The sequence below is a fragment of the Halichoeres trimaculatus genome, unplaced genomic scaffold (assembly GCF_033239565.1).
Source record: "Halichoeres trimaculatus isolate MK-OKI-2021-1 unplaced genomic scaffold, fHalTri1.1 fHalTri1_scaffold_13, whole genome shotgun sequence".
In the NCBI taxonomy this organism is placed as follows: Eukaryota; Metazoa; Chordata; class Actinopteri; order Labriformes; family Labridae; genus Halichoeres; species Halichoeres trimaculatus.
Window position 1 is genome coordinate 13546639 of NW_027437191.1, and position 26391 is coordinate 13573029.

General features: G+C 40.6%; 1 protein-coding gene and 1 long non-coding RNA gene across 6 annotated transcripts in view; both read right to left on the minus strand.

Moving 5' to 3' along the window:
* The window catches only part of LOC141801621 (uncharacterized), a 120132-nt gene extending 110597 nt beyond the window's left edge, over positions 1–9535 (minus strand). For both annotated transcript variants that reach the window (XR_012599419.1, XR_012599420.1), the window contains exons 1-2: positions 9254–9535; positions 1716–1839 (exon numbers count right to left, since the gene is read on the minus strand). This is a non-coding gene — a long non-coding RNA (uncharacterized LOC141801621). The remainder of the gene's footprint in view (positions 1–1715; positions 1840–9253) is intronic.
* Positions 9536–20271: 10736 nt separating this feature from the next.
* The window catches only part of klhl29 (kelch like family member 29), a 182681-nt gene continuing 176561 nt past the window's right edge, over positions 20272–26391 (minus strand). For all 4 annotated transcript variants that reach the window (XM_074684737.1, XM_074684735.1, XM_074684736.1 and 1 more), the window contains 2 exons: positions 25087–25231; positions 20272–21644 (listed from right to left, as the gene is read on the minus strand). In XM_074684737.1, the coding sequence (XP_074540838.1) occupies positions 21461–21644; positions 25087–25231 (329 nt within the window). In that variant the 3' untranslated portion in view covers positions 20272–21460. The remainder of the gene's footprint in view (positions 21645–25086; positions 25232–26391) is intronic.

The window sequence follows — 26391 nt, forward strand, 5'->3', positions numbered from 1 at the left end:
TTAGCCTTAAGCACAAATAAAGGGTTGAAACAGGTAAGTTTATTCTCATTTTTAAGAAAAAGCTGGTTCATCTCTAACACTCAAACATCCTCCTTCACCCTCGGAAATACAGACTCTGCTGTGATGCTCTTTAGCCTGTGGATAGTCTCCCAAACAAAGCTGCGAAAAAAAATTAAGTCTTAGCACAAAAAATGTTTTGTTGGATAAACCAACTTATGAGTTTTGCAATAAAATACTTGAAGAATTTATAGATTTGGAACAAGGCCTAGGAAGCAGTTAACTTTCCAGACTTTGCTTGACGAAAATGGGAAAAATAGAATAATCTATATTCAAGAAAATATGAACCCTTGTGGGAAAAGCTATAACTATCTATTTTACTTTGTTCTTGATTTAGATTAGTTTTTTATGCCCAAAAAATCAGATATTCCTCTTAACTCTCAAAGTCAGTTTGAAAAGCAGCTGCTTTCATTTTCCAGCTTACAACAAAGGGAAACCATTGAGTTTAAATGATCAGAAGAGATGAAGTAATTCTGATCATTTTTGACAACAGAGGGAGTACAAACTGAATGCAATGGTCCGCCTTTTCTGTTGTGTGAGGATTATGTAGGATGCATTTCAGGACATTTGGTGTAGGAATTCACATTTTACGAGTGTGGGTTAACCTCTGTGAAACTCCAACAGCAGAACACTGACATCTGCATTCTCAGCTTTGAAAGCAATGCAAGAAACCTTCAATATTCAAATGCACTGCCTACAGATCAGGAGCTGAGATAACAGAGCCTCCTGACTGTATCATTCAGACCTGATAGAAGCTGAAGAATAAATCCTTGCTGTTGAGAGCTCAGCTAAATGTAGAGCAGCTAATGACCTGTAGCATGCTGGTAATCATTCAGCTGCTTAATGTCTGAGCGCTATCATCTGTGCTGAAAGACTTCTGCAATAACCGTTCACAGACATGACAGCAGCCTCTCAAACTCTGTTCAAGTGGAAAAATGCACTTAAAGTTCTTGTCTGCTCAAAGTAACAACCTCTGTGATGCTTTTAACAGCTGTGTGACATGCTGTAAAGCATCCCAAAGGCCCATTTATGCTCAACGTTACATAAGGATTTGAAAAGAGCCCTCTGTCTGTGCTCTGTGTTCATTTTGTCCATATTTCTGCACATTGCCATAAAGCTTGTGGATATGAACAAAATGGTGCTGTACCACCGGAAACTGTGGGGGAAGTGTTGCTGTTACTACCCAATATGTAGCTTTAATGAGACACGAAGAAGAAATAACAATGGCAGAACTTTTACGATGTATTTACTAACCTCACTAACCACTGCCTCATACAACACTGCCTGCATTTTTGTCTCTTATGCAAACGGTACATTTGCAATACCTCCTCCACAGTCGCCATGTTTGTTTTTGAGTTTGTTGTTGTCACAAACTTTTGACTCTGGGGTGCCCCCCCTGGTGGATGTATTGGTTAACAGCAATGCCAAAGCATGTGACGGTAACATCGTCTGAAAAGGACGGATACATTTTCGTATATAAAGGGAGGATAAATGGGCCTTAGACACTGCTTCTTACATACACAAGGAGATGCCATGTGTTACTCTTTGTTTAAATGGTGATTAAAACTTCCCCAACATGAAAGAGGAGGGTATCTAAATCCAAATTTGATTTAGGTACAGATGATACATGTGGTTCAGAATAATTGTTTTTTGCTTACCTGATGACTGCACTTGATAAGGTGGTCCATCTGAGCTGTTAGAAAATGTTACTGTGAGCAGCAACAGTCTGCTGAGAGTTGTTGAACCAATGTGGGTCAGTAATTTGTCTTCAACAGTTCAACCCTGGAGACAAAAAAAAATGAAAATTTATGTTTTTTTTTTCCATCTTTTTATTTTGATATGGATCTGTAATTTTGCTCTATACAGTGTAGACCAGAGGTCTTCAACAGGGGGTCCATGACCCCCAGGGGGTCCATAAAGGTACTGCAGAGGGCCCGTGACTTTTTTGGTTGCTGGGCCAATTTTTGTATTTTAAAGTTATTATTCCCAAATATTTTACTTTTAACTCATTTTATTGTCTTTGAACACACATTAACAGAAAAAAATGTTACCTTTCAGTGAGAAATGAACTTATTTGGTAACACAGCAGCTCTCTCAAATTGCACACAGTTTCACTCAGTATTCACTCTAACTCCTCAAGACAGAGGAAGACTGGCCTCTATCGCTACTCTGCCGATCACAAGGCCACATGTTTGGCTCCATCAGGTTCCCCAGGACAGCTTAAGAAGGTATTTTTATATGAAGTACTTGGCTTGGTTAAATATAACACACATTTTTTATGTTTATGTATATACATATGAATAAGGGGGTCCCTGCTCCGTCTCTCCATCAGTTAGGGGGGCCTTGATCTGAAAACATCAAAAACCCCTGGTGTTGACTATTTTTGAAGTGCATCTAGTCAACTTCTGGGTATTATAGTGAGTCAAAACAAATACATTATTGGCTAGATGAAGAAAATCTGCCATTAGAAAACATTATTACATATTACAAACGAAGAAAGGACTCAAGCTTAAGTGAAGTGCTGCCCTGAACATTGAGAGAAACAATACTATGTATGTAGTGTCCTTTGTATAGTTTTCTTAATTCTTTTTTTAATTTTACACATTGAGCTTTAATGGGATGTGCCATAAGATCTATGTCAGAGCACAGCCACACCATGTAAAAATCAATCATGCATTACTTAGAGTCAGCACGAGGGGACACTCAGTCAGGAGGAGATGTACTTCAGTAACACAGCTGACATGACAGACTCACTGTAAGCCCTGAAATGTCTTCATGATATCATCAGTCTGCAGGACTTCTTCACCTAAAAGGAAGTGACTGGAACAGAGAGCTCAGACAAACCATAGCTGACAGGATTTTAGGATAGATGGATGGACAGCTGGTGATGCTGAGCATTTTTCAGCTCTCTCATCCAGTAATGTCAACATGTCACCACTCAGATTTTGACTAAAAGGTTGATTTAAAACAGGAACTGGGCAAGTTGTTTTAAACAGTTTTGATATTGGGCTGCTGAACTTGATATGAAGGCCTGTAATTTGTAAAGAATTTCATTTCTTCTGCTCCATGTTCCTGTAATTTGTAAGGAAATGAAGATCTTTCCTTTTTTTCCTTTCCTAGGCGTAGTGTCACACAAGATCAGTCAATTCACCATTTTCCATTCAATACACTTGAATACATTTGTGTTAAAGGGTTTTTGTTGAACATGTAATAATTTTTCTCCTCTGATGTTCGAACTAAAAATGACTGAAGTTGAGTAAAAGCTGATCTCACAGTTCCTCGAATGGTATTTAACACATAAGTGGTGTCCTCATTTCACTTCTCTCCTCCTCAGTGAGAGCATAAAAAGACAAAGTAGTTTTGTACTTTTCCTGCTCCTGAAGATGTGTTTATGTTTCAGTCCCTGAGGACACTTTAAGGATGAAAAGAGAGACTTTTGAAAGTGCCAGCATGTACCATTACAGATATTAGCCTAAAAGAGTGCTAAAACAATGTGTGACTGCGTGTGTGCGTGTGTCTTTGTGTTTGAATTTTATGGCTCTTAAACCATGGGTTGCCCCCCTGCAGTGCCTTTCGTCTTACTCACAGCAGTGCCTCACTGTTGGTTAGATGATGCAGTGTTACAGCCAGTGTTCATGTATGTGTGTTAATGTTCTGTCTTTGTCAATGTCAGGTTTTTTATCATTAAGGCAGCAGCTGGAAGCGTGGAGCCGGAGTTGTCTCATAAAAGGCAGCAGGAGAAGCTGTTAAAGTGTGACCTTGCTCTTTGCTTCCTCTTTCCTCAACTTCCGGCACACCTGACTGCTCTCATCAGCCAGGACAGTATCTGAAAAGTCCCTCATGAAGGCTGGGTCAAAGGTTACATTATCAGATACATCACTCTCTAACTTACATTACAGTTTTACTCAAAATTCCCTCCATCATTTCTGTCTTTGTAGCTAAATGCTTCACTGCACCGCGTTAACATAAATGCATTTCAAGGCTTTTACCTCCCTCTGTCAGCAAGAGGAGGCTGCTTTTGTCTTAATGATGGAGGCAGGAGATGGATAGCCTCAAGGGACTCTAAGTAACGTTTTTTCAAAGACCATTTAACATTATATAAAGCTGCTTCTTCTGTATCTGACTGTGTTAAAACACTGACAGTGGGAGATGAATCATGACAGGCCATGACTCAGCGCTAAAAATGAACATCATTTACAGTCTTTATCTCCTCACAGCAGGACTGTCCATTTGGTAAAAGTAAATGTGTGCAGATAAGCACAAAATATGAGTAATGCATTATTCAGTGAAAAAGTATTAATGTATGGTCTGAATAAATATTACCCTAACTGCATGTGCAGCTTTTACTGACAGCTGGAACTCCTGGTGTGTGTGCTGAATGCAAACTCAAGCTAATCCATATGAAGGTCTGTTTACAGCAAACATGACACTGATGAATTTTTGAATAATTTCACAAAGACTTTTTTTCTTCACTGACAGTAGATATCAGTTATCTTCTCAATACTCAATTTATGCATGCTTAACATTATGACTTCATACAAAACATTAATATCTGCACAGCACACATTAAAACTAGAAAAGCACTCAGGGAGTGATTTGGTGTTAGTTGCAAGTTTGTACCATAATTTGTTACCTGACAGTGTTGAAAAAAATGATGACCCATTACATATTTCCTATTAGGAATCTTACTAGCCAGAATATTGCCAGGATCTGGATCGCAATTTTACATCTGTCAGAAATTATGGTGACCTTGTCTTGTATTGTTTTGCAAAGCAATCCGACATATCATAGTTATACACACATATGGTGAAAATGGCCCTATCTCACAATGATAAAGAATCCTTCAAAAAGAGTCCTGGATCCAGACGGTGATTTAGATCACCTCCAAAATTTAATCACTTCTTCCTTATCCCATTTTGAACATTTCCTGAAAATTTCTTCAAGATCTGTTTGTTACTTTGTGAGTTATGTTGTTCACAGACAAACAGACAAATAAACAGAAAGACTCTCCTAAAAACATAACCTCCATGGCAGAGGTAATAATTACAGAACAATTAAATGTAATCCCAAAATCCAAAGTCAAGGTTAAGGTCTGGAGGAGAATAAAACTTCAACTACAGAAAGAAATCTCCTACATTTTCCCACAGCACTCATCTATAATTTACAGCACTCCTTGAAAAGATAGATTTCGCTTTGCTCCTCACCAGCTGTGGCAGAATCCCCTTCAGGCTCATATTTAGCACCATCCTCAAACTCTCCTTCACATTTAGGGCAGCAGGTCAGCAGCCAGCTGATGGACCCCTTGTCTGAGAGGCTGGGAATAGTTTCGACAAAAAGCTCCTGACTTACTCCTGGAGACAGAGACCATGTACCCAGCCACTAAGGCCAGGGTAGTGACCCCAGATGGCAACAGTGAGGAGTTTGAAATCCTGGCTGGGGTAATGCAAGGGGACACCCTGGCCTCATTCCTCTTCATCATAGTCCTGGACTAAGAGCTCAGGAAGGCCATCAGTGAATGGGAGCAGAAACTTTGCCTCACCTTAACAACAAGGAAGTCTAGACTACAACCCACAGTAGTCTTGACTGACACGGACTACATGGGTGACTTCAGCCTGCTCTCTGTCCAGGCGGAGCTCCTGAACAGAGTAGAGTCAGAGTGTGCCAAAGTTGACCTTTGGATAAATGCCAAAAAAACTGAGGTTACAACATCCCATTGGATCATCCACCTCTCACAGCAACAGGTGGCACTGCCCTGAAGAAAGACAATGACTTCAAGTACTTGGACTCAACCTGGACCTGGACTCAAGTACCTGGCATATGTAACTCCAATCTCCCCAGACAAATCAAACTTAGTTTCTTCTATGCAGGGTACAGTCTGTTCTCCTGTACGGCAACGAGTGCTGGACCCAGAGTCCAACCCTGCAGATGTCTCTAGACAAGTGCTACACCAGGATGTTGCACACAGTACTTGATATCAGCAAGGGTGAGTGAGAAAATAGCAGCCAGAAAGATGAGACTAGAAGGACATTGTCTGCTGTGGGAATCAATGCATGGGCACCTGTTACGAGGCCTTCCAACATTAACATACAGGGATAATGCCAAGAGGCTGCACGGTGGCGCAACGGTTAGCGCTGCAGCCTCACAGCAAGAAGGTCACTGGTTCAAATCCCCACCTCGGCCAGTGGGCCTTTCTGTGTGGAGTCTGCATGTTCTCCCCGTGCATGCGTGGGTTCTCTCCGGGTACTCCGGCTTCCTCCCACAGTCCAAAAACATGCTCACCAGGTTAAATGATCACTCTAAATTGTCCTTAGGTGTGAGTGTGTGCGTGCATGGTTGTCTGTCTATGTGTCAGCCCTGCAATTGACTGGCGACCAGTCCATCATCCATACCCTGCCTCTCGCCCAAATGATTGCTGGGATAGGCTCCAGCCACCCGCGACCCTAAAAAGGATAAGTGGTACAGAAAATGGATGGATGGATAATGCCAAGAAAGCAGCATGTTTGGAGAACGAGGATGACTGGAAGCGAGGACGGAGGGCCTCTTTAAGGACCTTGTAGTTATGCTTACTGTCTGATGGCCATAAGACAATAGAACCCTGATGTGTGATGATGACCATTGCCTGCCCTAGGTGTGAGGTTAAAAATAAAATAAAAACAACATGTACTTTTGCTTAATTGCTTGTTCAAGTAATTCTTGTTTTCAGCTGAATGTGCTGCAGTTTGTTTGAATCAAGAGCAACCCAACCAACAAGCAGAGAAAACGCAACTAGGGACCAGTCTGAGCCAAAATGTCTGAGCCAACTTTTTGTTCCAAGTCCAGCAGTACTCCTGCTCCTAACTGACCCGAGATCAGACTCCCACCCTGTAATTGCTCAGAGACTTGCCCAGTTAGAACTGTGAGGTCTATGCAGGAAGAGAAACAAAGCCAGACAGAGCTCATTTTGTGGACACAGCAGGAAGTCTAGCAAAATTAACAATGCTGTGTATTAAATAATGTTGGACAATCAACCCCCCACTGAAGCCAGCTAATAGCACAGACCATGTAACTACACACAGTGGACACAGTGTGACAAAGGATCAAGTGCTGCATGAGTGGAAAAGTGGAATTAGTCAGCTTACTATAGAGGTGAAAGTATTAGTTTATTATTCTGACATGTATCACAGAATGGTGTATAATTCTTTTAAGAGTCTGATATACTACTGCAATAGTTCAAGAGCAGTTACTAAAACTACAAGTGTCTGGAGTAATTTTTATGTGTTTGAATATAATTGCATAAGCCTAATATATTATATGAAGGAATATCTGTTTTTCCTGCTCAGATCTCTAGGATTTTGGAAGCTTTGTGCATTTTGAGATCATCCAAGTCTCTGAGCATGGAAGTTGAAAGCTTTTTTTGAAAATGACACCATTGGTCTTTCAGTGACTGCGTTGAAGAGGGCAGCTGAAGAGACGGCCTGTCATAGTTCACTGATCTCCAAAGAGCTCAGAAAGCACAGTGTTTACTCGCGGCCTTTTGCCCTGTGCACCATGTATAATATGTTTTTGAAAGAGCCTGTGGTGATAAATATTCAGGAGCAAGCAAAGAACCCAATCGCAAAAGTCTGCTTTGAGAAAAGCTAAGGACTGGCTTTGCTCTATTGGCAGAGATGAAAGTTTCCTCCTTAAAAAAAAAAGCTTGAACCTAAAACAAATTCATCTGTAATGTCCTTGGGGGAAACTAGAATACAGGTAGGCAGCTTAAAGTAAACAACAACAGATATTTATCAGCATTCCATACACGATACTTGAAAGTCACAACTATTTACAGACCAGTTTTCTTTTATGTCTCAGCAGGTTTGTTCAACAGGTTCATTTTAGAGCCCAATATGCTTGATACTCTGATAAATATGGCAAAAACATCTTCAAAACGTACACGGATGAATAAACATCTATGTTTTTTTTAACCACAGATGCTGACAAACTAAAGAAACAATGACAACAGGGAAACAGTTGTCTGACAATGAGGTCACACACATGTCACACCTCTGTGTATTGCTGCTGATGCTACTGTGTAATCATCCACCTGCAGAGACTTCTCACTCCAAACATGTGGAGAAAATTCTCCAGCAGATGAGTCAAGAGGACCCCTGCTAAATGACTGGGGCTCTGAAGCAAATGCATTGTGTTACCTCACTGAGCACAGACACCTGCTTGTTTGGGGAGGACCAAGACTAAAAACCTTAATGTCTGCTTTGATTCATGATAGCCTTCGTTAGCCCAGCTTGGTTTGTAAATGTCATGGGAGTGTGCCTGCTCCTGCCTCGAAAATTCAGGGCTACATCAGTTCAGCAGCAGGAACATATGCAGCCAAACCACATCCATTTAACACCTTTAAAGAGGAATCAGTGCTGAGAGATGCTGTGACACATAATAAACTGCAAAATATGAAGTAGAGATTAGTTTTGATAACCAACGTATAGCAGCAACTCCATTCTCATCACCACCTTCTCACACACCAGGGGATAACTGAAACATGGAGGGTACCAACTCAGAGAGAAACATTGTCAGTGCCAGGAAAACACACAGTGTGCTTCACATCAAGAGCTCTACTTCACATCCAAGGGTACAGCACTTCACTGTAACAACACATGGGGCAGATCAGGAGAGGGGCTTTGTTGTCTGGAGGATGAGTGTGGGTTATATTTCATTGGCTGTTTGCTGGACAATATGGTAGGTTTTATAAACACACTAAGAATGTGAACCCATGAGGCATGTCTAATCTGTGGGGATTCCATGGAGTTGTTTTAGGTAACTGTGCGATCATATTGAGAGGGGCAAACTAACAGCACATAGTTGAGACGGAATTTCAAACTTTCTCTAAAGTGAGTGAGTTTAACTGAGAGATATTTTAAAGACTTTTAGCACATTTAATCGATATCAAGTTAGTTATCATTTCACTAGTTTACAACCGCCTCATGCAACTCATGTAGCAAGCTAAGACACTGGTTCTGTGTTTTTCTCTGCAGAAGCGCTTGTGCACGACCTGAGCCCAGCACACAGTTCGTAAGCTGTGAAACTGATGATCTGCCTCTGATTCAGTCATCAACACTGAACAGGTGCCTGTGTTCGGCCCGAACTCTTCCGTCCAACAAAAACAAAGCAAAATGAGGTAAGTCAGCGCGGCTGCTGCATTCACCTGCACCGACAGAGAGCTTACCTCCCCGGCTGCTCGCCGCTCCAGCCCCTCTGTATTTGTCCCTGTTTTGCAGCGACTCTGCTCTTGAACAAACGCTGGTTTAGAAAAAAAAGGTTGATGACGCTCTTTACAGCTAAGAAATAGCAGTGTGCGCTGTTAGCGTGAGTCAGTGTCCTGTCTGTGCACTGCGCTGAACGTCAGGTGGCAGGGTTTGACCCACGCGTGGCAGCGGATCCAATGTGACTGAATGACTGCTGACTGAGACACGCTGGCACACCGTGAGGCCACTTTGCTCCCGTTGCCTCCTCCTCTTTCTGTTTGATTGGTTCACACGGGCTCTTCAGCTCCTCCACCCGTCACTACGAGCAAATACATGCCTTTGAAGACACATGTGCCTGCATAACTTATTCATGAAGAGTCTGGCATTCTAACAGGCTGCTGTGGAAGTTTTAGGACTTTCATGTAGAACCAGATTTGATGATTTCGTAACTGAGAGATTTTAATTTGGGCTCCGCCATCAAACTTGTGTCAAAATGCGAAACACAGAGACAAGCAGGTGGGAGCCCAGGAGTTAAATTTATTTCCTGCAGCGCTCAGAGCACTTTCACATCAGTTTTAATGTTTATTCAGTTTGCACTTAGGCTATACATCAGTCCCTCGGTAGACCAGTGGAATGATTGCTGGATGTAGTTTTTATTAAAATGTTGGTGGCTCTCAGCAGTCTATGGAGTTGACCTGATGAAAACAACTCATACTAAAACTGCATGTTTCAGTAAAAAGCCCCTAAAATAGATTATTATTATTATTATTATTATTATTATTATTATTATTATTATTATTATTATACATTTTATTTATTTATTTATCTTTTTTTTGAAGACAGCTGACTATTATTTCAGTGAGAGAGTTCAAAGACTATTTGCCTAATTTTTTTAACTTTACTGCCACTATCTCAAAATAGGAAAACGGCTTTAAAAAAAAAAAAAAAAAAAGGAAACAGTTTCTACTTAAGGTTAGCCTCATTTAAAACACATAACAGTATTGATAAAAGAACAACCAACTTTTTGCGAAAATGCCAGATACACAATTCAAATTGTAAATTTTAAGTTTACAACTAAAGCAGCCAGTGGGTGAGGGTGGCCAGTGCTAATACTACTCTCTTAATTGTTGTCCTGGCAAGAGTGATGCCTACAGCAGCACCAAAAGCCGCAGTAAAGCTGTCTGATGAAGCACAAACATAATGAAAAAAGGAGGATTGGTGAAACCAATTTCCTCCAAAATCCTGTGTGATCCATTTTTCCCACTCTAGCTCCACCATTGCCTTAATTATGGATCAATATGTCAAGTCACTCAAGTCACTCTGGATAGTTGCAATTAGAAAACAATGCCCAGAAAAGCCATTATAAGCCCAAGCTATTAGTAAGAACAGCAACAAGGAGGATAATTGGGTATTGACAGAAGAGTGTAGAAAGCAAAGAGCGTGCAAGACCACTCTCCAATTCCCTCTGTCATCTTGAAGCTCTTCTTATGCTATTTACTGACCAAATAATTGGGGTAGAGTTTATAAAAAATAGGGGGAAAACATAAAATTGAAGATGCTTACAATATAAGACATGATGTTTCCTGAGAATTTGCAGTTGACCATAGAGCCTGGGAGACCAAGTCCCAGGCTCACAGAGCTGAATTTACAGCTGTTTGTTAGCTTTTTTTACACACAACATGGGAGACTGAAATGCTTCTTTGGGTGTTAACTGAAACTAAATGGCTTGTTCAGACTTAATCACCAGATTTATCATGCTCTATGCTCCACAAGCTTTAAAAGTACAGTGATTTACTACTACTTCTACTACTTCAATACACCAATTAGGCCTAGGGAACATTAAGCTTAAACCTAATTAAGCTGTTTACTTATGTTGTCAGGCCACTGTGGGTCACATCTTGTTGATGAAAATCCATACTGTTTTATCTGTTAACCTTTGATGACGAATGACGATTTGAGTTTCATACAGAACTGTCTCTAATCTAGTCTCAACAAGAAAAACTTTGAAATGCAGGATTTGAAATGTGTTTTTTGAAGACTTATAAAGCAGGGGGAAACATCAGAGGCCTGGATCCTGAGCAGTCAGAGTTGATATCCAGGACAGTATCAGCAAAGAGAGAGAAGAAGTGCTGCTTTATCCACCAAGGTCACCAAAAATGAAAACTAAACTTGAGTTACTTACAGGAAATTAAGAAGTCAAAACCTGCATCAAATCTTTAAAATATTTTGTATGAGAAATATGAGACATGAGAATTCTTTGAAACTTGCTTAACTGAATAAATGAATTAGCTAACTGTAAAGACATTTTTGGAAAAAAAAAAAAACACACAAAGAAATTCAATGCCTGTTAAATTAACTGTATTAGTAAAAGTCGTCTTCAACTACAACTGTGAAACATACAACATCCTCTCTGACTCCCTGTTGCTCTGTAGGTTTTGGAACCAAGAGTCAGCTGAGGTCTTGTGCCCGCAGACAACAGAAGCCATCTGTTGTGTGTATGCTTTTTTTACTTTTGGTGCCCTGCCACAAAACTCTGCTGCCAGAGCACCCAGGGGTACTCATGTGCACCATGCTGCACCTGGGGATCAGCTCACTGAAGCACCTTTATTTTCTACTGGCCCTGCTGGGGATGCCTGTATTCTGCCAAAGCTCAGAGACAAAAGCAGCCGTGTTTGAAAAGGGCTTTGTTGAGGTGGGGACATTACACAACCTCGCCATTTACCTTAATTGGATAGGCTTCATGGAACAGAGGAAAACTTTCCACCCTGAGACAGTCCTGTTAAAAGGAAAGCAATATCAGACTTAGTTCAATGAATTGTACAATGTTAATGTTTCTGCTGAAAACAAATGTACAACCGTTTCAGTGATTAATTTTGTTGTGACGGTGGACACAGGCTCTTAACTGTCAGACATAAAAAGGACAGAAGAGCAGAAGAAAGCTAAACAGGAGAGTGATACAGCTCATGCTTAAGACTAACACAGGGGCTAAACTGTTTGTGATGTTCATTCCAACCCACAGTCAGCAGTTATTCTGCAGTGGTCTGTTCAAACTTGAGAGTCTATCAATAGAATGAAGAGTGAGGGTTAGCTCTGCTTGGTAGATGACTGACAGGACATAGCTAACCAGGATTTACCAACGTTACACATTACGGACATGTCTTAGAGCACCGGCTGCCAGCTGCACTAAATATAGACAGATACTAAACTACATACAAACTGACAGTGTTTACTTGTTGTCGCGTTGGCCTACAGTTAGTCCGAGCACTGAGCTGCTTGCTTTGTTTCAAACCGCAGTCTTATGTTATTGTACATAGCTGTACCTTACCTCAGCGTGTTGAATTCAGTAAAAAAGTTTCAATCCGATCTTCTTTTAAAGGTCCCATATTATGCAAAAATCACTTTATTAAGTCTTTTAGTGAAATTTGTGGGTCTTTGGCTTTCCTCCCAGCCCACAAAATTTGATATTTAATGACAAAACCTGTACTCAGTAGTGCTTGTGAATGTAAAATCCTGACCTAAAACGAACTGTTTTGATTTTGGGGATTTGCCGACGTCAGCAATTCCCTTTTTTGACCAATCAGGAGAAAGTCTGACCTGATTGGTCCACCGGAGCAGATACCGCCGCACCCCCTCCCCGCCCACTCCCCTCCCCGCTACTGAAGAGAAATTTCTGCAGTAGCGGGAAGGAGAATGCTGATGAAGAGCCATCACTGCTTTTTTTTTTGGCTGTAAACAGCGACATAGCTCCATGCACAAGCTTCCCATCTCAGAAGAAGACAGACTAAGTGGCTAGAGTTCATTTATTGAGGAAATGTGCCAGCTACACTCAGTAAAACTGAGCATGTATGTGCTAGTCACTTCACGGCCAACTGCTTTTCCAACTTTGGACAGTGCAACAGAGGGCTAGCGAATAGACTGGTCCTGAATCCAGGCGCATGACCAACCATCCACCAACAAACCTGGGACCCTGGAAATGTGAGTATCTTCAATGCTGTGTGCTGTGGAGCAGATGTAAGAGCTGTTCCTCAGCGTCCCCCCTGTCTCTGTGTTAGCTTCAGGATGCTAACTTTAGCTGTGGTTAGCTTGTTGTTTTAGCCTGTTATTTTACGGTAAAAAAGCTTCACTGTTTTCTAAACATTGTGCACTCAGAGCTTGTGGCTCTGCTCTCAGTGTCACAGAAGAGCGGGGCGGTATCAGCGGTGGCTCATTTACATATGAAGGCCACGCCCACTAAATCAGAGCGTTCTGAACAGAGGGGCTATGAGAGCCTGGAAACAATGCTGCTGTGCTTGATTTATTGGCTTTTTGGCCCAAAACATGTTACTACCATTTCATGAAGACATTAATGATCCATATTAAACTGCAGAAAAGGAGCATAATATGGGACCTTTAAGAAAGGAAAAAAACACACCTCTTGCTAAAAGTATTTATTTATGTGTGCTGATACTCCGGGCCAGAAGGTGGCGAGGCAGCCCAATTAAAACAGATCCTCTTTATAGAATATTTAAAAAGGTTACAGAGGGTGAACTTTGAAAAAAAGATTTAAGAAATATAAATAAAACAGCTTTCATTTTGAACATGAATATCAATACTATTACTCCAACTCACCCAACTAGGTAGCTTATCACAACTTAAATCCATTATTCTATACTCACATGAACCTTTGTAGAAATAGTCAGCATCAGAGAAGTCCCAGGGCACCCGGTTTTATAGGACAGTTTAATAGCACAGCCACTTCTTCTGTTTCACAAAGTTCAACAGTCAAGTGCCAGCCAAAGTTTCAGATGTTAATTTTAGCTTTACCTTAAAAAAAAACTTAAGTCATGACCTTGTGTCACACGGACCATTGAACTCACGCAGAAACGCAGTCTGACATATTCTCAGCGTGTTTTCTTAGTCTTGAAAAAGTTTGTGAATGTCAACAGCTCTTGCTGTCAGCCTGACAGATTGTGGAAATGCACAGCACTGGCTGCAGAGTGCAAACATGAGATAAATCATTTCTGTCAACAGGAAAAACAAGCAAGCAGGGCAGGAAATGAGGCAGTCTGCTGCTCTAGTTTTAAACTAGCATTCACTTCTGTATTTTAAACCAGTGATGGCTTATGTAACTAGAAGTTTGTACATTTTTACACCTGGTGAGTGATGGGCAAACACTTAGCAGGAAACTTTGAGCCGGACCATACATGTTGAACAGCCAGCTGCCACTGCGTTATTAAGGAGGGATAGAGACAGATGTAGAAGAGGAAAAGAAAAGAGCAGCCACTTACCTTAAAATCTTCTGTGTGTGAACTTGATCCGAGGGTACAACCTTCATTGTAGCCTCACAGAATATAAAACTGTGCACAAGGACTCATGATCTGCACAGAATGAACAGAAGGTTACACAGAGTAAAAATAAATGCTTGATGCATTGGTTGCACAGCCGAGTAAGAAAATCTTTAGCTTACCAAAAGAATTAGAGAGCTTCCATTCTCTTACATCAACATCTGCTTGTTCGAACCAAGAGCCTCACCTCCATGTAGATCTGTGAGGGCGCAAAGAGGGCTGAGTGCAGACAGGGAGATAATGAAAAAGTAGTAATGGGTAACTCTATTAACATTCATCATTAAGCCCTCTTAACAATGTTCCTCAGGAAAATTGTTGTAGTTTCTTCTTCCAAAATCCCTTCTGGTAAACTGTTGCTGCCTCTGTAGATGTCAGTGCAGACAGCTGGTGAGAACAGGCATTGTCCTGGTGCTGGTAGCCAGAACTGGCTGTCAGGATGTCAGAGAGAGGAAACAGCAGAGAAAGAGGGGGAGCAAACAGTCAGCCAGGTGGTGCTGCCTGCTGACAGGCTGGCTGCTGGATGCTGGAGAAAAGGAGGGCTTGTGTCTGAGTTCATTTTATCCTCTCAGCCTAAATTGTTGGTTGCAGAGGAGAAATGTCAGCTGGTTGGCATGTGTTTTGTTTGCATGTGTTTCCAGCACACACAACGCTCCTGCAGCGGGTCATCTCCATGTTTCTGTCCACAGACTGCAAAAACACACATATTTTTTACATGAAAGCAGTGTTGATACTCTGCATGGCTGTTGATGTTGCAATCTGTTGCAGCATTTCATGTACATGTTGGTGTTTTATAAAGGCATGTAAATGTGTGTGTGACTGTCTTTTCTGGGTCCAGGGCACAGCTCGTCTTCATCAAAGAGGGGAGCTGACTTTTAATGAACTGCACTGAGTGGTTTTCATATATATATATATATATATATATATATATATATATATATATATATATATATATATATATATATATATATATATATATATATATATACACTTTTATTTTGTTTTTTTATATATAGCCATCTGGATGACTAACATGTCGTGCAAAAATCAGTGTACCTTGATCATAGGAATATAAGTCAGTTCATCAATGTGGTAAATGAATTGTTACACCCCTACTCACCTCTACTCCCCTACATTTGAACAGAAAAAAAAGGATATTGTGACTCCACTATATTCCTTTTAACCATGGATGACAGATGTTTCAGACAGCCTTTAATGATACATGAAAATCATGTCGCATGATGAATTGGGACTCTGTCTTTTGGACTCATTTTTTTCTCAGCAAGTACCCTGTGCTCATTAGCGTAATATGCTGATGGGCTCTCAAACTTGGTTGACTTTCTCTTGTGGAAAACTCGCTGTTGTATGTCTGTTCTTTAATGCCAAACTTCTGGGTTTAGAGTCAGGTTTTAGACCTTTTGTACTGGAAAGTGAAGACATCTACTTTATTTTTAGACAGCAGCTTAGGAAGCTCAAAATGTGCCTCTGCCCCAGCTTTCATTATTGTGAGTATGTTGTTTGAAGCCTGGGAAACAACACTTTCATCCAGAGTCCACAAAATAGTTCTACTCAACCCATTTATTCTCTGGAGAAAAGAAAATGAAAACAACCCCAGTCTTGTTTGCTCTCAGAACCTCAGAGAAAACTCAGCAGAGTATTTTGTTCCCCCAGAGGGTTTTGGTAAATTTAATCTTGGAAATAAAGAAAAACAGCAACTTAAGGTGGAAGTAAAAAAAAAAGACAGGTTCAAAGATGGTGTTAACACTGAAACCAACTCTGAAATATTTGCCACAAATAATTTGGACACAAGTTGATGAAATCTTTACAGCCTAATGTGCATGACTTTTCTTTTCATATGATCATTGACAAACACTTTGGAAAGTAAGACTTATTAATCTGATATGTTTTACTAATTTGGTCATACAATAATCAAACCTTCAGGCTAGTTACTTCTACTCAAGAAAGAAAAAGAATTGTTCAGGCTCAACGGCAGATTGGTTAGAATGGTGGAATTCCTGGGTGTAGATGCAGGTTTTGTTTACCAGGGATGAAAAGGTGATCTGACTTCAGGCAGATAGACTTTTCATCAGAAGTGCAAAGCATCAAAGTTTTTTTCAAAGGAGTTTTTTTTGCAAGTGGGTGTAGAGTGAGACACAACAGACAGAAAGGTGTTAAAAGCATTATTGTGTATTTTTTTTTGTTCCATTGGCAGATTTTTTTTACTTGTTTCAAGCAATTCAGGCTCATTTTTGTCTTAAATAACTTGAAATGAGATATTTTTCTGGACTAGTCAGGTGAATTCGGCTTATTTTAAGTCTAAAAAGACATTTTCTACTGAAAAATAAGACAAAACACTTGATAAGATTTAAGTTTTTTTCTAATATAAACTGGATGTAACTGTTTTTTATGGTTTTAACCTTTTGGACCATAATAAAATAGTAGTGATAAAATCTGTTAATATTCAGTTCAGAAAAGCTTGATTTATAACAAGTGCCAACACTTCTGTCTTCACAACTCACACTTTCACACTCACAAATTGCAGCTGCCACACAGGCTGGATCAGAAAAGATTGGAGTCAAACTCCTAACCTGGTCAGGGGAAAGCCTTTTTTTTCATTCCCAATTCACAGCCCCTTTTAAAAGCTACTGATTTCAAAATTTAATCAATTAATAAAAAATAACTATCATTTGAATTGGCTGTTGGTCTTATAGAAGGTAAATTAGTGTAATTGTACTCTTTGTTTTGTTGGTGGAAGATGTTACAGCTCTGAATGAGGAATGACTCATCCACAGTGTGTTTAAAAAGTTTCCTCTGTGCTGTAAAGTTGTTACTTTTTAACTTTTCTCGTAGATGTTGAAAATGGTTTGAGATATCAGCGCCTGTCGCTCTGACTCAGCTTTTCAGATGGGAGAACACACACTGTGTAACATCTTCAATGCATTAATCATGCTCTATTGCTGGCTAACATCCGTCTCTTTTCCTCCGGCTCTGTTCAGATTCAGTCAGTGTCAAACTCTGCTGTTTTCATGCTGAGATAAATCAGCCGACTCATTCCAGCACAGCTTTGCTTCACTTATACCATCTATCATGGTGAAACTGTTGTTTGCTGTGGGAAATTTCCAAGTTATAATGAAACCTGAGTGAACAGATGCTTTACAACGCAATTCACTTTGCAGAGCTGGCTGAGACCAACAGTGAGTGCATGTCTGTAGGAGATGGAGGCGAATCTGGTGTTGATATATCCCCATGAGACACGGTGAAAACCTGTCCTAGACAGCCTGAAAAGACTGAGTTAAGGTAAGTGGGGGCTGAGTCTACCTTTGACAATAAAACACACACTGTTACCAATCACCCAAGGGAGCCATGGCTATTACTGAAGTTTACCTCAGTATCTACTGTAAAAACATCAAACACTGAAGAAATTCAGTTGCAGGTCTTCTAAGAGTAGTTCTAGGTTAGAAAAGTGAAGATAATTGTGCCTCTACCTTAGTGGGGCCTGGCACTGAGTTACTGGCACTCAGCAAACACCTCTTTCACTACTTTACCTTCCATTACGTCCCTGTTAGAACTTTCTTGATGATCTGGGTAAATTCTTACTTCTAGATGTATGCCTGATCATAAGCCACAGCTTAAAATGAAATAACCAGTGTCTGAATAGGTTATTTCTGCTTTTTCTCAGTTTTTCGATCCAGGTCAAACAGGACTGAATTGATTTACAGCACTTAAAGGTCCCTATGACACCACCACGCTGGCTGGAAAAGTTTAGCAATAAGAGGAGAAATCTGTGATTTTTCTCTGTTAAGAAGAATTTCTTTGTTTAATTTTGTACAAAAGAGGACACCGGAGCTGGACCGGCAAATAGAAATAGAGCAGAAGAAAGCTAAACAGAAGAGTGATAGAGCACTGGCTAAAGACTAAAGACTGAAACACGGGCTAAGCTGTTTGTGATAATGTGCATTCCAACCCATATGCAGAAGTATGGAAGTGGGTTATGGCCACCATTGACAGAGAAAAATAATTTTGAGCAGGTTGATAAACTCAATATGGCAAGAATAAAGACAAATGATGAGAATTAAGTGGAAATACAATTTTGAGATAAAAGTTGAAATGATAAGAAAAAAGCCAAAATAACCTGCTGTTATGTTTAGTAGTAGTACACATGGTAAGTCAGCTCTTCAACATCCAACAGTACAGTAGCTGGCTGTAGGTATTTTGACTTTTTCCTTGTCATTTGGATTTTTTATTATCACAACATTTCAAATTTAATCTTCACCTACCCCAAATTATTTTCTCCATGAATGACGGCCCTTATCTGCCTCTGTATAGCAGTTATTCTGCAGTGGTCTGTTCTAAGAGTCTATCCATAAAATGACAAGCAGGTAACGTTTGCTCTGCTTGGTGAGGTTGTAGAACATAATCAGGATTCACTAACATTATACATTACACGTTACACTTCACTACGCGTGTTACAGACACATCTTAAAGCACCAGAATGTTAGTAGGATTAAATATAGCCTGGTACTTAACTATGGTACAAAGTGATTTTACAAACATTGCTTGTTGTCATGTTTCAAACAGTAGTGCTACGTAACATTAGTAAATACATTACCTCGTCACTTTGTCCATCCATCCATTTTCTTAACCGCTTATCCTGTTCAGGGTCGCGGGTGGCAGGAGCCTATCCCAGCTGTCATTGGGCGAGAGGCGGAATACACCCTGGACTGGTCGACAGTCAAGTCGGTCGTAGGGCTGACACATAGAGACAGACAGACAGACAACCACACACTCACACCTACGGACAATTTAGAGAGCTCAATCTACCTGATAAACATGTTTTTGGACTGTGGGGGGAAGCTGGAGTACCCGGAGAGAACCCATGCATGCACGAGGAGAACATGCAAACTCCACACAGAAAGGCCCACTGGCCAAGCTGGGACTCAAACCGGTGATTTTCTTGCTGTGAGGCTGCAGCACTACCCGTTGTGCCACCGTGAAGCCCTCATCACTTTGTATTCAGAAAAAGTTGTCTTCAACAAGGAAAAGTAGATTTTCAAAGGAAATCTGCTCCCCATTCATTTGCTTCAAAACAAGCACAACTTGCTAAGAGTCACATTCTCACGACAGTGGGTGCAAGTGCTCATGGGAAACGTAGTCTTCATCTCAGAAAAACACTGGCTTTTCCAAAAAGTCCTCACAGCCCCTATTTGGTATTATCAAGTCTGAGGCTGATGGTATAAGATGCTATGCAGTCCACCATAGTGAAAGGGCTTCAGGAGTATACCATGAAGCAGGAGTTTTGGCTAACGACATACCTTCAGGGTCAACAATGAGTGTGGAGTAAAATGAAGGTTAACCTCTTACCTGTGTAGATGACCAGTGTATCTTGCGTTGAACGCCATACAACACTACACACACAGACACACACACACATATCCTGACACTTATGTTTGCATTTGTCAAAAACAACACTACCAAGAAACTTTAGTCAAATTAAAAAGCCCCAACATTACCATTTATAAAACAGGTATTATAGAATATATAGGATAGAATGGCAAGCCATGTTGAGATCACTTGTGTTACTAAACGCATTGAATAGTTTATCGTCTCATTGTACTATAGCCTTGTTCCAGTGGTCTATATAATAATAAAAGTCAGGAGACTGTGGTCATGTTCTGGTATTTGTATTAGGTTTCAATAACAACTGTTAAATTTTCCTTGTAGAGTACAGATTTACAGACAAACCATTTTAAAACCAACCTTTTTTTTCTAAAAACATTCATACAGATTATCTTTCAGGTTTTTAAAAAACATTTTACAGAATTTCCTTCAGGTTTAAAATATACATTTTGCCTCCCTTTATTTACAGAGTACAAACCCAACTCATGTTTGGGTCACAATGAAAACAAAAAAGACAGTTTGGGGAAACTGATGACATACATAAAACAGAGAACTTGTATAACAGTCACAGGTGGTTATTGTGCTTTTTTCCAGAGTAACTGCCAATCTTAAACCAAATGAACTTTGTTCTTTCTTGACAAAACTTCTTCTTTGTTCCAGACGACAAGGCAGTGTGAACTAAGGGGAGGAAAAGCAGATCAGTCACTGTCCAGATGATTTCTCCATCTGGATGGTACCACACAGTGAAAACATTTATTTTGTTTCCTTTTAAACCCTTCCTGATCCAGATTTTATTGATCCAACATTTAGTAGATAACCCATGGGTTACTTTCTTCAAAGAAGCTGTGTAATTCAGAATTTAAAATGCCTTTTTATATTTAATTGCCTCATAAATTCACATCCCATGAGGGTATTTCACTTCCTGACGAGTGAGGATGTTGACCTAACTCTTCAATAAAGAGGACAGGCTGGCCTTCCCTTCATTTAAATTTGAAAGAAATGGCCTTTATTAACCACAAGGAAACTTTTCTCCCAGAGATTTGACTGTAAAACCTTTACCTTTCAAACACAATCCTCTAAACATGACAAAAATCTCCCCCTGCACTGGATTTCATTGAGCTTGACCAAAGAAAAGACAACAAGTAATGAAGACTTCATTAAAAAAGAACAGAGATTACTGAGAGGAACCCTGTGCCTGTTGGATGGAGAATGGTCTACTACCATGACACGAGCACTTCTGGAAGTTTAGGCATCATCACCAGACATGGCTGAGTAGTTGAACATGGGTACATTCTGCACAGGGCTTTTTTTCATAAGGTGGGACGGGAAAGGTTGGATGCATGCTGGCGTCAAGTCTAGAGGTCACAGACCGACCAGCCCTGGCCCTAAGCTGCCGTCCCACTTTCACTTTCAACAATAGCTCAAGTGGTGTTTGGCTCAAAGCCCAGATTGTTCAAGCCCCAGTCTCCCTCAGCCGCTCTGAATGTACTTCTTGATGACCACACAGCCGTGTCTGAAGAGCGGACAGGGCAGAGACTGCAAGGGCATCCATGTGTTGGTGCTTGGGTCAAGAGTCTCCATGTTGCCGAGGGCGGGACCCTCGCTGCTCACAATGCCTCCAGTTGTGTAGATCTTCCCGTCAAGGATCACAGCACTGCAGGGAAAGACATATGTATATGTAATTTGGTCCTCCACAAAACATTACAACCTGTAAAGGATAATTTCTTCAAATTCAAGGTTAAATGGGAAGATAAATATCAGTCTTACATCAGCCATTTCTAGGCTGGTTGGCTAACAACACAAGTAACTGAGATCTGTGGCCCTTTTATGTTCTTCTAATTGTGGTTTAAGTATCCATTTCATAGTATTTTCCCTGCATATATCACTGTCTTCAAATGAGCTAATTATAGCTAGCAAGGCTAGTTTATTAACTCAGAATCTTATATGAACTCATGTTCTCTCCCTGTTAAGGGAAAACTGATGACAGTAAGTCTTTACACAAATGTTTACATCTGATACGGGACTTGGGATTTGAGGAGAGGAGTAAATTGTTGGCTGTGAGCTGATAAGGGGTTTGTACTCCTTCAGGTTAAAAGTAATCTGCATATACATAAAGCGAGCACTACAGCACACACAAAGAGTGACATACACTCCTGCTGGCACAAATTTACATCACTGTTGGGACCAGAAAAAAAGTATTACACAAATCCTAAATCTACTTAGGGAGGAAGCTCAGTTGATTCCAAACAGAGAGCGTGCAGAGTAAAGCCCGGAGCTGCTCCTCCTGATAAACAGAGGAGAGGTGCAGGCCTGCAGAGAGCAGGACGCAGCGGAGGGAGAATATCAGCTCTCCTGCACGATGACTCTGCTAGACTTCATCCTCACACACTGCAGATAGTGCTGTTTCTGAGTCTTTGAGGGTTTCCTCTTTTGTTGACTCTCTGCTGCGTTCACTACCCTCCCTCTTCTCCAGCATCTCTCCCTCTGTGTGTCGAACTTGGTTAAATGTAGCAGAACAGCTGCCTGGTGTGTGCTGGCACTGCTTAGCAATAACTCTGACAACATGATTTATGTTGCACATTTTGCTCTTAAGATCAATGTCTAATTTCTTCCCAAAAGTATTTGCTTCGTGCTTTCTCAGCTCCCGTAATAAAGAAACGTATAAATAATAAAGACTTGTGCCTGGCAATCAGCTGGTTTATTAATAAGAAAACTGCACATCTCAGTGGTTCAGCTAAGTGGTATATTAGGATGTGATCTTCACTGATGTTAATATTCATTCATCTACATTTACTAGCAATTATGTGTCTGCAAATTGCAAAAAATTACTGGACTGATGTTTTTAGTGTAAGAAAAGATCATTTTGTTCCTCTAACTCTGTGCAAATTACAGTGATTCATATGTCCCACAGTCACAGTATTCAGGATAAATCCAGCCATTAAATCTATTAAAGTACAGTTAATTATATCAAGCAGCGTCTTGCTTTTCAGTGGCTGTGTATCATTTCTCACAGTGTTAATGCTATGGATCTCAAACCCCATGATTCCATTAATTTCTGTTCAGTTGATTCACTAAATGAGGATCAAGGTTCAGGTCTTATTTCCCTGGGTATTTATAGCACTTTCTACCTCTCAGCAAAACACAGCCCTGAATGTGCTTTAAGGCACAGTGAATCCCAATGCACCTCCATGCGTAATAATAACAGGGCTTTCAGAAATGTAAATATTTCAGTACTGCTCCAAAGCTTGTTATCAACTTTTTATCAAGGATAGGGGGATATAAAGTTGTAGCTATGCTTGTTGTTATCAATACTTCTACAAGCCGTGTCTCATTTACTCTTCGTTTGGCTTTTATGCTGCTGGATCGGCTGTCTTTGACTCGGTAAACTACTGGATTCTCCTTTTCCCACTCTTTGAGCTTGGTATCTCAGGGTCTTCCTTTCCTCTGGCTCTAGTTATTCCTCTCAAAGAGATCTTTTGGAGTATCTTGAAGGAGAGAAGTGTTCAAACCACAGAGTTTATTGTTATGACTGTGAGTCCCATGTGTTTATTGCGCGGAGAAGCACTGTTTTGTTTTGTCCCTCTCTGTCCTCCTTTTTCTCTCCTCCTCTTTCGTTCTCCTTGCCACTCTCCTGAAAGTGGGACCTGTGAGGGGCTGAGGGGTGTACATGTGTACAACCAAGTTGGAAAAAGCACATCTGTATAGTATTGTTAATAAAAACATGTCTACATAAGCTATATACTTTTTCAGGACGCACCAGCTCCTGATTGGAGGAGGACATGATGTGGTTGGCTGGAGTCTGAGGATGGGGCTTTCAAAGGGGGTTCCAGCAGTTCGGACGCCGGCCCTTCTGCCTCACCACCGCCATTCATCTGTGTTCAAGTGTTGTATATGTGTGTGCTCAGGATGAACATAGATCTGTGACTTTTTGTCAAGTTTTAGAATTCTAAAATTGCAGTCTGGATAAGTAGGGGAGAACAGCGTGGGGAAGGGGATCCATTTTGTATGGGTTTTTTTTACTCTAGAGCTAGGTAAGATATTTTGATTTATTGGTGTGATTTTGTTTGTTTCTTTAATTTGCTAGCAGGAAAAAAAACTCTAAAAAGAATTAAATTTCAGTTCAAAGACTGCAACCTGATTTCCGTTTCCTTTCTCTGTTCATGAGCTGAGATGCCCTGGTGGTGAGACAGGGGGGTCACTTTATGTTTTTTTACCAGTACCCCTAGACCGGGTCGTAACATTATTGGTAGGAGTGCCTCAAGGGCCAGTGTTCAGTCCTCTTCTTTTCTCGAGAAACACTATTTAAGCAAGTTAATTTATCTGTGTCATATCATTGCTATTCAGACCCTATTATGGTTGTCCTGTCATTCCTGAATTGTGCTCAATCTGATTAGTACAGAGCCGATCATTCCACTGCTAACCACCTCAATTTAAACATTCATGTAGCCTCCATTGGGAGGTCATGCCAATTTGACCTGGGTAACTTTAGGAAGATCAAATCTTGTTGATCAAAATATGCAATAGAGCTACTGGAACAAGATCTTGTAATATGAAGGATTTACAGACGGGTCTTTTCACTTACAGGCCTCTCTGTGTCTCTCTGTGATCAAGAGCGCAACAGCATAACTAGTCCTCAACCAGCACTTAACAGCTCATGTCGCTCAGCTGTACATTTCTCTGCACTGGATGATTTTCATCCCATTCAAAACCCCCTTGGTTGCTTACAGAACAGATCCAAAAACCTTTCTCTCTTAAGTCCCTTACACTCTGTCAATAAAAGGTGCCCTTGTGTTATCATCACAAGAGGGTCCTGAGTAACAAGCCAGACATAGGTGTTTACATATAGATGTTAAGCTCTACTGTATCAGACCTGAAACCAGTATTTAAGAACAAGTAGGTTGTCAGAAAAATGTTCAATAAAGCAAAAACTTGTTGGTAGTAGTGGTACCTCTCCATCTTTTAGCAAAGTTTTCATTATTTTTGTAAACAGTGGAGTCTCCTCCTGCTGGCCGTTTTAAAGAATGCTGGTTTAAGAGAATGAAATTACTTTCACAGCAAAATATTTAGGTTAACTTGCTTTTTGCACAATGACCCACCTGCAGAACTGTCGCGAGTGATTCATGTTGGGACCAGCCTTGATGTTTCCCTTGTCTGGATCATAGATGGTGGTGGCTCGAGCGTAGGCTCCTCCCAGGATAAATATCAAACCATTTAGACTCACTGCAGGAGCGTATTTGTTATCTAAAGAAATCAGAGGAAGGGGAGAAGACACAGAGAAGAGGAAGATATTTTGTTAAAACAAAGCACAGAACAACTGTCTGAATATCATTCTCTCAAAGAGCAGATTTCTTATCTGTTCCAATTTTTTTATTGTGTTTTTTTTCATTACAATTTTTTTCTCTTGCAACTTCCAGACTGTCATTATCAAGATCGTTCTGTAAGCCAAACCAAAAGATAAGAAAGATTTAAAATAAATGGACTGATAACCTGCGAAAAAAATCGAGGTTATAGATCACTCTTCCTTTAACAGGTTACGCTCACAACCATGTTTGTTTTCTGCAGCAATACAAATGAGTTACTGCAGTTCCCATAACTCACAGTTGCAATAAATCCACTGGCAGGTCTATAGATTTATAATGGGAAAAACAGGAAAAACCATTCAATAGATTGGAAAAACATGAGTGAAGAGATGCTACAGTGCATGCTGTGCATTCTGTATAATTCAATCTGATACGGTATATAGAACATGAGGAAAACAGAAGCACTGAGGCAACACCACTGTAGAGTTACAGATAACTGAAATTATATTAAACAGTGGTTTGTGTGGAAAGGTGCTGCAGCTTTTGAGCTGCAGTCCTGCTGTGTGGAAAACAGAAGTAAGTTTTAAATTGAGAGTGAAAACTACAGCTGGCCAAATTACAAGCAGCATCCATCATGAGCAGAAAGTCAGCCATGAGCAGCAATCCTCACTGTCTGCCACACAACATGTGAGGGAGAATAAGTGTGTGTGTGTGTGTGTGTGTGTGTGTGTGTGTGTGTGTGTGTGTGTGTGTGTGTGTGTGTGTGTGTGTGTGTGTGTGTGTTGGTCTCATAAATACAGAACACTAAGTTCTTTCTGCTTGGTGTCTGAGGCAGAATCATTCTAAAATACAATTTTAAAATAATGATCCAACTTAATGCAAAGACAAAGTACTTTAAAGAGACTGTGAGGAGTTTGAAAGTGATCTTGGGGCCGGAGTCACTAGACACCTAACACAGTCAGGGTACAGTTGCACTTGTGTTTTGCTGTACCCTGGTGTGTCGTGTCTCCAGCCCTGTGAGGTCAGGGCCTCCTCTGTGTCTATGGCTAGCGACTGGGCCTGGTCTGTTGCACCCACTCCTGGGGTTTAAGTTCTTTGTGT